General features: G+C 37.8%; 1 protein-coding gene across 3 annotated transcripts in view; it reads left to right on the top strand.

Moving 5' to 3' along the window:
* Positions 1–11,538, top strand: part of ZNF300 (zinc finger protein 300) — a 28,864-nt gene extending 17,326 nt beyond the window's left edge. The window contains exons 3-8 of one of the 3 annotated variants that reach the window (XM_061424078.1): positions 2,068–2,332; positions 3,071–3,197; positions 3,833–3,876; positions 8,039–8,165; positions 8,409–8,531; positions 9,667–11,538. In XM_061424078.1, coding sequence (XP_061280062.1) covers positions 3,865–3,876; positions 8,039–8,165; positions 8,409–8,531; positions 9,667–11,246 — 1,842 coding nt within the window. In that variant the 5' untranslated portion in view covers positions 2,068–2,332; positions 3,071–3,197; positions 3,833–3,864 and the 3' untranslated portion in view covers positions 11,247–11,538. Of the gene's footprint in view, positions 1–2,067; positions 2,441–3,070; positions 3,198–3,832; positions 3,877–6,243; positions 7,855–8,038; positions 8,166–8,408; positions 8,532–9,666 lie in introns of those variants that run through there. The other 2 variants (XM_061424077.1, XM_061424079.1) reach the window with 2 other exon arrangements.
* Positions 11,539–12,973: the final 1,435 nt, after the last annotated feature.

Below are 12,973 nucleotides of genomic sequence, written 5' to 3'. Positions count from 1 at the left end.
TCTTCTATATAGTGAAAGTGAAACTCCTCAGTTGTGTCCGACTCTTTGTGACCCCATAGAATATACAGACCATGGAATTTTCCAGACCAGAATACTGGAGTGGTTGCTGCTGCTAAGTCGCTTCAGTCGTGTCCGACTCTGTGCGACCCCATAGACGGCAGCCCACCAGGCTCCCCTGTCCCTGGGATTCGCCAGGCAAGAGTATTGGAGTGGGTTGCCATTTCCTTCTCCAATGCATGAAAGTGAAGTCGCTCAGTCGTGTCCGACTCTTAGTGACCCCATGAACTGTAGCCCACTAGGCTCCTCCATCCATGGGATTTTCCAGGCAAGAGTACTGGAGTGGGGTGCCATTGCCTTCTCCGACTGGAGTGGTTAGCCTTGTCCTTCTCCAGGGGATCCTCCTAACCTAGGTCTCCCGCATTGCGAGCAGATTCTTTACCAGCTGAGCCACAAGGGAAGCCCAGCTCTATATAGGGCTATGTCATTTTTCTGTCCCATTAGTAATATATGAGAATTCCAAGTTCCCATGGCATTGTTACTAACACTCTGTATTTCCAAACTTAAAATACTGTTTTTAAAAAACAAGGTAATAGAAGAGAAATAATATCTCGCTATGGACATAGAACAACAGACTGGTTCCAAATAGGAAAAGGAGTTCGTCAAGGCTGTATATTGTCACCCTGTTTATTTAACTTATATGCAGAGTACATCATGAGAAACGCTGGACTGGAAGAAACACAAGCTGGAATCAAGATTGCTGGGAGAAATATCAATAACCTCAGATATGCAGATGACACCACCCTTATGGCAGAAAGTGAAGAGGAACTAAAAAGCCTCTTGATGAAAGTGAAAGTAGAGAGTGAAAAAGTTGGCTTAAAGCTCAGCATTCAGAAAACGAAGATCATGGCATCCAGTCCCACCACTTCATGGGAAATAGATGGGGAAACAGTGGAAACAGTGTCAGACTTTATTTTTCTGGGCTCCAAAATCACTACAGATGGTGACTGCAGCCATGAAATTAAAAGATGCTTACTCCTTGGAAGGAAAGTTATGACCAACCTAGATAGCATATTGAAAAGCAGAGACATTACTTTGCCAACAAAGGTCCAGCTAGGCAAGGCTATGGTTTTTCCTGTGGTCATGTATGGATGTGAGAGTTGGACTGTGAAGAAGGCTGAGCGCCGAAGAATTGATGCTTTTGAACTGTGGTGTTGGAGAAGACTCTTGAGAGTCCCTTGGACTGCAAGGAGATCCAACCGGTCCATTCTGAAGATCATCAGCCCTGGGATTTCTTTGGGTGAATGATGCTAAAGCTGAAACTCCAGTACTTTGGCCACCTCTTGCGAAGAGTTGACTCATTGGAAAAGACTCTGATGCTGGGAGGGATTGGGGGCAGGAGGAGAAGGGGATGACAGAGGATGAGATGGCTGGATGGCATCACTGACTCAATGGACGTGAGTCTGAGTGAACTCCGGGAGTTGGTGATGGACAGGGAGGCCTGGCGTGCTGCGATTCATGGGGTCGCAAAGAGTTGGACACGACTGAGTGACTGATCTGATCTGATCTGATGGCTTTTTTATTTTTTCATTATGACAGAGGCCTCCTCTCCCTTCAACTTCTCTCACTTTTATTTTCTTCAGTCGGCCTTTGCAGTTACTGCAGTAATAGTGTACCCTAGAGAACTCCTTATAATCGTTCTTAACGTAAATTTCATTATTAATGTATATCCTATTTCCTTGCTCCTCGGTGAACTCTTCCACCACTTTGGCGGATTTCCCGCACAGTGGAATTTCCATTCCACATTTTCACCCCTCTCAGCAAGTAGAATCTCCTGGTATAGGGTTGCGCCAATTACAAACACTTTTAAGTAAAGTCGCCAGTGAGAATATTTTACTATTGCAAATTATTTGTCTTTTACCAAACGCAGCCTTCTAATGGGGGACATTATCACTCAGACTTCTTACCCAATCCTGTAAAATCTCTCTGCAAAATTTTCTACGTTACAGGTTTGTATAATCCGCTTTTATGTTATCTTTCCCCCCTCCCCTTGCTGCCTCTGTGGTACAGCCCAGACACAGGCGCTGAGTAAACTGGATTCCTCTGCTTGTACGGAACTGACCAGTCTCGCAAGATGGCGGCTCCCATTGAGACATATAGCACGGGAGTGGCCATATTGCCTCCTGAACAAAGCCGCCCAGGGTGCAGAGTGGGCAAAACTCCACTGTACGGAACAGCGCACGCCGGGGAGCCCCGCGCTTTGCTCACCCAGACAGGAAGCGGGAGAACTCAGCCGTCTTGGGTTAAGCCGTGATGGGCGTTTCTGGAACTGCAGGTCGGAAGGCGGACATGTGTGGTGATGAGTGTCTTTTGAATTGGTAATGGGATAAGAGGGGTCGTGAGTGTCAGTGATTGGAGACTGATGAAGTCACTGGTAGGGAAGGTATGTAGGATTAGCGTTGGGTTTATTTGGGAATCAGGGATGGGGTTAGCTATAAGATTAGTAATTGGATAACGGTGTGTCAGTGATGGGATTACCTGTGGGATCAGAAATGGTGTATAGGGGGACTGACTGGTGTTGACTGGGTCAGGAATCTCGGGGACTCTGAAGAATCAGTGATTGATGAAGGAGGCTGTGGACTAAATGATGAGGGCGTCCATGTGGCAGTCAGTGATGTGGTGGGCATGGGGGAGTTCTGTGGAGTATGTGATTGCTAGGCCCCAGGATTCAGAGATTTGGAAGAGGAAGTAATGACCAGGGTGTCCTGGATGATAGCCTAGTTTTCGTTTACATAAATTAAAATTTCCACAGGTCATAGGCAACCTTTCAGGTCACATCCCTTCTCAACCCATCACTATGCCCTTAACCTGGTACCCCTAACAAAAATGATCATTTTGAAACAGTAACAAACAAATCAGAAAGGATAGGATTATTATGAAAATTATGATTTTTGTCCTACCTCTGTCTAAATTTATTGAAATCATTTTGTATTTTATTCAAGAAACATTTACTAAACAACTGCTGGGTGCCTGGAGGTAAGTATGACTATTTCTCCCAATTGTTTCCTTACAGATCTATTTTAACAAAGCTTAGAATACCCCATATAAAACAGTATCCCTGTGGCTGGAGTACTCAGTTCCTCTGAACCAGTTAAATCTTGTCTATCTGACTCCTTGTGGGACTGAGAAGGATTTACCAGGTATGTACCTTCCTGTATTAGGGTATATTCCCTTGTATCAATGGTCCCAACTTACTAATATTTTTATATGCAGACATCCATACTGTTGGAATCAACAAGAAAAGTTTAAACGTATTGATTGGCAGAAGTGTCTGCTGAGTTGCAAAGAAAATATAAGAGCTCTTGGGAGATTAGATTTTATCTGCTTATTCCTTTCTAGGGAATAAGGGAATACATTTCTCAGTTTTTGATTTGCTCATTAGCTGTTGGGGAACTTATCTTGGTATGTTTGTGTGTGTGTATATATGTGTGTGTGTGTGTGTGTGTTGCCTTATGAACTCCTGCGAATGGAATTGCTGGTTAATGGCAGGGGGGAAATAAGTTGTTAATAAATCAAAAAGAAACATATCTTCACATCCATACAATTAAAAAACCTTGTCCAAGTTCTGTATGATCAAAGTATGTAGTTACAAGAGAGCTTACTTCACATTATACTTGCTAATTTTTCCATGAAGACCAAACTATCTTCTCTCACAGGTTTGCTTATCGTCTCCCTAACTTCTGTGGTCGTTGTTTCTAGACTGGTGAATATAGAAGCTGCATTTTGCATCCGATCTGTGAAAATACCCTTCTAATCACCAATTTTGCCTTTTTAGGCATCTGCCATTTTAGAGGAGAGCAGAAAAAGATGAAGTCCCAGGTGAGTTGCTTTAATTTTTAATTTTTTTAATTTCCTTTTTTGGTTCTAAATACAATCAAATGGAAAAGTGAAGATAGCTAAAATTTAGATCAGGGAAAGATAGCCAAAATAAAGATCCAGACCTAGAAAAATTGCTAGGTAATTATGCAGATAATTTGGCTTGAAACCACTTTAAAAAGTTGGTGTACAGTTTTTCTTATCTTTTTGCTGACATCATCAGTTAACATGATTTGCAGTCCTCTAAAGAGAAAGAAGATACATTTCCCATAGGAAGAAATTATTTCTTGCCGTATAAAACTGAAACAACTTTTAGTTTTGGATCTTCCTTTCAGTAATGGGATATACAGTGTTCTCACCAACACTCCTGTGGTAAATGCAATAATAAATTTGTAACTGTATCATAGAGTGATTTCTTTTAGAAGCAAGTTATCATAGCATCATAGCCTGACTCTGTAACTTTATCCTTTAGAGCTGGAGTCATCAGACTATTGCCTGTGGGGCAAATTCAGTTTTCTGTTTTTGTAAATAAAGTTTTACTGGCAGCACAGCCATGTAAAGCCAGGCATTTGTTTACATATTGTCTATGGCTTTTTTTGTACTGCAGTGGTAGAGTTGGACAAGCACCATATGGCCTGAAATGCTGAAAATATCTACTTTGCTGAAAAAAATTTGTTGACCTCTGTTTTAAAGGACTAGACAGATTATAGAGGCTTCCTGTTGTCCAGTTTTATCTATCAACAAAGTCTAGATAATACAGAGTAGATATGTTTTGAATGGTCTTCCAAAATATTTATTTCTTTCAAAAAGTAGTCCTTAAAATATAATTGTCAGGAATTCCCTTGCAGTGATTAGAGCTCTGGGCTTCCACTGAACGGGGCACAGATTCAATCCCTAGTTGAGGAACTAAGATCCACAGCTGAGTCATTTGTAGTGATGTGGATGGACCTAGAGTCCGTCATAGGAAGGACTAAGTCAGAAAGAGAAAAACAAATATCATATATTAATGCATCTTTATGGAATCTGTTAATAGAAAGATGGTACAGATGAGCCTGTTTGCAGGACAGGAATAAGATGCAGATGTAGAAAATGGACATGGGGTGGGAAGGGGAGGGTGAAACAAATTGGTAGAGTAGGATTGACGTATACACAACTGTGTAAAATAGACAGCTAGTGGGAAGTTGCTGTATAGCACAGAGAGCTTAGCTCCGTGCTCTGTGATGACCTAGAGCAGTCAGATTGGGGGAAAGTGGGAAAGAGGTTCATGAGGGAGGGAATATATGTGTACATATAGTTGATTTACTTCATTGTACAGCAGAAAATGACACAACATTGTGAAGCAATTATACTCCAATAAAAAAGATAATCATAACCTTACATGAAGGTTACCTTCTTATATGAATAGATGGAATCTAAAAAATTACTATTAATAAATAAATAATTTTAAAAAATATATAATTGTCTTGCAAAGCTTTGGAAAGCAGGGGTTCCTGATGTTCTGAAGATAAGTATGGATTTTTTATTGGCCCAATAGATTCAACTACCATGGCTAATTAACTTGCTTATTCCTTTAGGATTAAAGATTTGTATTTTTTCCATACAGTCCTGAAGTAGAAGTCATCATTTTCACACACATGTATCTTTTCTCCCTCTAACACCTATTCCCCTTCCTTCTCCTCCATCTCTTCCATTCTCTCAGTCACTCAAGCTGTAAATATTCCTTGTAACTGATACAAAAAATATAATTTTCCACTGATAATGTGCTGTATTTTATTCAAAATTAACAAAGCTTATACATATATAGTATATTAAAGCATTCTAGTGTTATTGATAAAGCAAAATTAGAATGTCAGCATTACATTTATGAATTTTCTTATCAGAATGGATTTCCTCTATTTTCTACATTTATTATCTTTCTCATGTTGCTGTCCTTTAGATCACAGGAATATTATTCAAAGTGTGCAAAACCATTTTTAATTAAATATGAGCTTTATTCTCTATAATTTTCATTCTTTCCTTTTTAGCAGACATGTCTTGAATATTCAGTATATGTCACAGGTGCTGGCTAGCTATGAAATAACTCAAAATTTAGGCATGGTTCTTTCTTGGGAAGAATACAGAGAAAAATGGGGCAAATAGATGTGGAAACTAACAAAAATACATAAAAGCTCTATAATAGACATGAGAGCAAGGAAATTTTATAGTGGTGAAGGAAGAGCAGCCAGCTTTATAGAGAAAGCAAGAATGAGAGGCTTAAAAAATGATTGAACTTTGGATCATGAAGGAAGTAGGATGAGGATGGGTAACAGCATTTGCAAAAGTAGAAAAGGCTGAGAATTTGAGGAAAACTAAAGTGGAAAAAAAAATAATAAAGTGGAGGTGTTTTGTGGAAAGTTTGTCTAAAGGTGATATTAATGTAATAAAATAAAAAAAGTCTTAATTACAGTATCAAGGAAGGCATTGTGGAGTACAGTGGTCAAAAAACCAAGGTATTGAGTCAGGATACCTGCTTTTAAATCTGACAGTTGACCAGTCATATATATTTAGTGTAACCTTTGGCACAAAGTGACTTAACCACTGTATTATGGGAGTTATCTCTCATGAGAGTTATCTCATATGTAAAGTGGGAAAACTAAAGGGATTGTTATGGGAACAAACTAAATGTGTGGTAGGTTGATGGTGTGGGATGAGAGAAACCTTAAGATTGAGATGATTGAGATGAGAATAAATATGTAGATAGATAGATGGAACCAAAGGAATCTTTTAAGCAAGGGAATGTTGATATTTAATTTTTTTCATTCTGAAAGAAGCATTTGATAATAGAATAATTAGGGGAAAACCCTTAAAAATAGTTTTAAATAATACAAATCATTTAGATTCCACTATTAGGTGACAACTATTGTGAACATACATAATGGTGACATGATTAAAACCATTAGTTTACCCTCCAGAAATGTCCATGGCTCTACAGTTACCCAAGTCCTTTATTTCAGTGTCATGTCAATAATTTGTTTTGGCTTTTTCATGAATGTTTCCTGCTTATTTCTTAAGTGTATTCTTTTTCAATATTGCTATTATAATTGATGTATTTCATTATATTCCTAGCTATTCCATATATGTAGGAGAATTGTTAGATTTAGAAGAAGCTAAGATTTCTTTGCTCTGAAATGAGGGGATTGGATTAGAGTCTTCAAGAACTCTGACATTCTCTGACTCTTTAAATGTGGCTCTTCTCAAAAAATTTTTATGTGTTGTACTTTAAAAATCCTTCTCTATAATTATTAATAAAAATCCTCCCAGTCAGGTTTTGTTATTATTTTATAGTTTTGGGTATTTTTAAAATTAAAATTTTTCCTCATTCAGAATATATATATTTTTCTTTTTTCTAAGACATAAGATATCATTGTATTATAATTGATATACTTCGTTATGACAGCTAGAACTGGCATTGCCGAGTACCACAAACTGCATGGATTAAATGACAGAAATTTTTTTGTCTCACAGTTCTGGAGGCTGTAAGTCAAATTCAGCTTATCAGCAGGGTTGGTTCCTTCTGAGGGCTCGAGGGAAGGATCTGTTCTAAGTCTCTCTGTTTGGCTTATAGATAACTTATCTTTTCCTCTGGTGTCTTCATTCTATGTGTGTGTGACTCTGTTCAAACGTCTCCTTTTTATATGGATACCAGTTATATTGGGTTAGGGTCCACCCTAATGACTTCATATAACTAATTATATTTGCAAAGGCCCTGTTTCCAAATAAGGTCACATTCTGATGTTCTAGGGGTTGGAACTTCACCTTATGAATTTCTAGGGTATACAGCTCAGTTTCTAGGATACGAATTCAGTTTCTAGGATACGAATTCAACATTATTCTTTTCCTGTTAACTTTCCAGTTGTTTTGGTACTATTCATTGGCTAATACATCTTTCTTTCAGCTATTTTAATGCTGCTTTATCACTTACTAAATTACCATTTGTATTAGGTAGGCATTTTATGATTTACCTCTTTTGTTTTCCTGTCCTGTCTGGCTCTTGTTAAAGGCAGGATTTGACATTGAGTCTCCCAAATACTCTGATACAAAACTAAGTGTAGGTATAATTTTGCATGCTATAGTAGAAATGATAAGAATGATGACTTTAGATTGAACAGGAATATTACTGTTACAGGGATTAGTATCTTTCAAGGATGTGGCTGTGGATTTCACCCAGGAGGAGTGGCAGCAACTAGACTCTGCTCAGAAGACCCTATACAGGGATGTGATGCTGGAGAACTATAGCCACCTAGTCTCAATGGGTAAGAGTGACTTCCCTATATAACTCAGACTTGACCAGTCAAGTACCTTTCCTTACCAGTCACTATAGTTAGGTGGTTCCTGATGTGTATATAATGACTTTGATGATCTTAATACCTTCCCCAATGGAGGTCATTACTTTCTGAAGGTTAAATGAACTACTTCATTGTAGACCTCCTTAAACTGCATCTTCTCTTTTGCCTTCTGTGCAGTCTATCCCAATTCCTCTGATTTCTATTTAATAGGGCATCCAGTTTCCAAACCAGATGTCATTTCCAAGTTGGAGCAAGGAGAAGATCCATGGATCATTAAAAGAGACATACCAAATTGGATCTGTCCATATGAAGGTCAGGCAGATGGGCGACTAGGTAAGTGAAATATTAGTTTGCTTGTTTTGTTTTTATTTTGGTTGATTGATGCCTGAGGCTTATGTTTCTCTCCTTAGTGAATTCTCTTACTCTTTGCTCCTGTACTGAAAATTTAGTTGGCACTCAACAAATAATTAATCAATTAAATAATTGTGAACCTTTATAGGGGATAGCTATTTCTTATTGATTCTATATTCTATTCTTATTGATTCTATTCTATATATTCTATCTTTTGTATTAAATGTATATTGTTTTATATATTTAAGGCATTTTATGAAAAGGCTTAATAGGCAATAGAAGGCAAATTTCTTCTAAAAACACAGGTTGCATTACAAAATTAAATGTCAAATACTGCTACTGTTTTTAAAAGTTCAGAGAAAATTAGAGTCTAAAGAAATACAACAGAATTTGAAAAGGCATTTTTCAGAGCATGCAGCTGTAGCTGCTTTGAAAGATAAATTGAGTATTGATGATGATGAGAAAGGGAGGTGAAGGCAAACTGTTGGTGAAGGTGGGCAAGAAGAATATATGAACAAAACCTAGAAGATAGGGAAATACGGCTTTTCTGGGAGAACTTTGCTAGTTTTATTTGATAATATATAGAAGGAACAGTGGAATTCAAGCTTGGATTCTTGGCGTGACTCTGGTACTGAATCCACAGCATGATCTTGGGTTTTTCTCTTGTTTATATTAGTTGTTAATTAGGAAAGTAGAATAAGAGGAGATTAAATATTTTGAGTACAGAAGAGACCTTGTTTCTTCAGCTAGAGGTGGCAGGATAATACTAGCCAAGTATATAACAGATGGTTTATAAAATAAATGAATTTGAATGGTGAAAAGCATTTACATTCTGAAAGCAGGAGAAATGAAAAGATTCTAAAAGAGTAATCCAAGATTAGAGTGATAATAACTCAGATAGTTTTCTGTCTCCTTCAGGTCTAGTTTTTTCATGAATATTTCTCTTTAACATCTTTGTCTATTTATTACCCTGATCATAGTGTATGTTTTACTGTCTTCTGAAATGGCATCTCGTCCCTGTTTGGGTTCATCACCTTTATTAGATCAATCATTTTTTATACTCCTCTGTGTTCTGTTAATTATTCTTTATGACTTTTTAATTTTCCTTTTTTTTTAGACAGGAAGAGTAACCTTGACAACCCCCAATCATGTATTTTGGGGTCTGTTTCCTTCCATAATAAGATATTGAAAGGAGTCATAAAGGATGGTTCATTATACTCCATTTTAAAAGTCTGTCAAAGTGATGGCCAGTTACAGAGATGTCAGAAAAACAGACTTTCCAGACAAGTAACAGTCATCAACAACAAAACAATGACTGTAGAGTCAGACTACAGATATGATGCACTGAGGAAAATATTTAAAGAGTGCATAGAGTCAGATGCTTCAAGAAACAGACCCTATAACTATGATTCCTTTAAAAAGAACTCGAAATCTAATATTGACCTACCTAGTTGTAACAAGAACAATTCAAGAACAAACCTTGATGAAAGTTTTGAATGTGGAAAATCATTCATCCACAATGTGGCCAATTCTAACCTTGAGAAGCTTCACAATGGAGTAATTCCCTATAATGGTAATGAGCATGGAAATATTTTCAGCAAGAAACAATCCATTATTCATTATCAGAATGTTGACACCAAGGAGAAAACCTGTGTGTGTATTACATGTGGAAAAGCCTTTGCTAAGAAGTCACAGCTCATTGTACATCAACGAATTCATACTGGGAAAAAACCATATGATTGTGGTGCATGTGGGAAAGCCTTCAGTGAGAAGTTTCACCTCATTGTACATCAGAGAACTCATACTGGGGAGAAACCTTATGAATGTTCTGAATGTGGAAAAGCCTTCTCTCAAAAATCATCCCTTATTATACATCAGAGAGTTCATACTGGAGAAAAACCATACGAATGTAGTGAATGTGGAAAAGCCTTCTCCCAGAAATCACCCCTCATTATACATCAGAGAATTCACACTGGAGAGAAACCTTATGAATGTAGAGAGTGTGGTAAGGCCTTCTCCCAGAAGTCACAACTGATTATACATCATAGAGCTCATACTGGAGAGAAGCCCTATGAGTGTACTGAATGTGGGAAAGCCTTCTGTGAGAAGTCCCACCTCATTATACATAAAAGAATTCACACTGGGGAGAAACCCTACAAATGTGCTCAGTGTGAGGAAGCCTTCAGCAGAAAGACAGAACTCATTACACACCAGTTAATTCATACTGGGGAGAAACCTTATGAATGTACTGCTTGTGGGAAGACCTTCTCCCGAAAGTCACAGCTCATTATACATCAGAGAACGCATACTGGAGAGAAACCCTATAAATGCAATGAATGTGGAAAAGCCTTCTGTCAGAAATCACATCTCATTGGACATCAGAGGATACACACAGGAGAAAAACCTTTTGTTTGTACTGAATGTGGGAAAGCCTTCTCTCAAAAGTCTCACCTCCCAGGTCATCAGAGGATTCATACAGGAGAGAAACCATATGTATGTTCTGAATGTGGAAAGGCGTTTTCTCAGAAGTCAGATCTTGTTTTACATCGGAGAATTCACACTGGGGAAAGACCCTATCGGTGTGCTGTATGTGGGAAAGCTTTCATCCAGAAATCACAACTCACTGTACATCAGAGAATTCATAGCAGTGGTAAAAATCATAGTGAACTAAAAACACAGACAAGCCTTCAGTATTAGCTCAAGGCTTAATATATAACAGGAACTTGATGAATTTGATAAATTTCTTGACAGCGTCTTTATAGAGAAAATTTTACAAGAGAATTCATATCTGTAATGTGGTGATACCTAACTCAGCAGACATGATGGAAAATAATTACATAAATTAAGGCCATTTCACCATAGCATGTAGAGCTTTTAAAGTTATGAATTGAATGGTTAGTAGAACAAATTATGTATATAGAATGTTGGCAAAGTATATATTCCTTATTATGCCCCATAACAATAAACATTGTGAAATTGCTAATATTAACTTGGCATCATTTTGGTCATATACATTAATTCCCTATAAAGGACATGAAGAAAGCTTGATTAAAAAAAATCATTTCCAAGAAACTGCATTAACAAGGAAAGGCTTGGGAGTTCCCTAATAATAGGACTCAACAATTTCACTGCTGTGGCCCAGGTTCAGTTCCTGGTCAGGGAACTAAGATCAAGTTGCACAGTGCGACCAAAAAAAAGTGGGGTGAGGGGCTTAGGATGACCCCTAAAGATACATGTAAAATTCTTATACGAAGATGGAAGGATAGGTTGATCAGATCCAGCAAAGATGATAGTTGCACATTTTCCCATTTCAAGCATATAAGTTGATCTGTATCTTTGGAAGAATCCTTTTGAAACGGATGCTTCTTGACCATGTCTCCTAGTCCTCTTGAAACATTTATTTTTCCTTACTGAAAATTTGGTATCATGGAAAGACTTTGGTACTGAACCACGTTGTCTGGGTTTTAATCCTGGCTCAACTACTCAAAAGATTGTATGACTTCAGGCAAGCCTGCTTTACCTATCTGAATATTTTTTCTTACTGGTAAATAGAAGTACAGTGTAGAGCACATTTTCGGTTAACATTAGTTCTTTTTATCTTTTGTCCGTCAGTTTCCACTTGATTCCTTCACATTTCATGCCCACCTTATCTGTTTCCTGCATGGCTGAATTATCTATTATAAAACTGGATGAGAATTTCTGCAGGGGGAGAAGACATGCCTGACAGAGAGGGATGTGGGAGCCTGTGTGGGCAAATTTCTGATCTCATTATGAGCACTGAGTTGAGAGCACTGACATCGGATATAACTGACCATTCGTATCTTAGATAGAAGGTCTAAGATTGAGCTACTCTGAAACTTCCTCTTGAAACATGTCCTAACTGCTCTTATGGAGACATGAGAACAACTAAGGATCATATTGAGAATATAGAGAAATTTGGTGAGGAGAGTGTTTCGTATAGTGACAGCTTTGGACCTTATGTAGGTTTGAACAGTTGCATGGTTCCTACCTTATAGACTTCCTGTTTGATCCTTCCACCATCACAACGCCCAGGCAGCCTCATTGATCTGATAATAGATTTCTATAAAATCTAATTTCAGATTTAGCATTTTGCCTTCTTGTTTAACCTTTACCAGTTCTTTTTCTCCCCAGCATTTTACTAGAGGAGCTAGCCAGTACAGTTAGGCAAGAAAAAGAAATCATAGGCATATTCAGGTTCTACAGAGACTTAAAGTTATTGAAAAGATTTGAATACAACTAAATAAGAAAAAAAGCCAATTCTATATTATCTATTCCAGAAAAGAGGAGGGATCCCTGACATACTTTATGAGACTACCATTATCTTGATGCTAAAGCCAGAGATATTACAAGAAAATACTTAGTGGCCAATATTTTTCCTGAACATAGCCATAGCCATTCTTAAT

Source organism: Bos javanicus, chromosome 7 (assembly GCF_032452875.1).
Source record: "Bos javanicus breed banteng chromosome 7, ARS-OSU_banteng_1.0, whole genome shotgun sequence".
Classification (NCBI taxonomy): Eukaryota; Metazoa; Chordata; class Mammalia; order Artiodactyla; family Bovidae; genus Bos; species Bos javanicus.
Note: the sequence above shows the minus strand (reverse complement) of the source record. Positions and strands in the feature narration are given on the sequence as shown.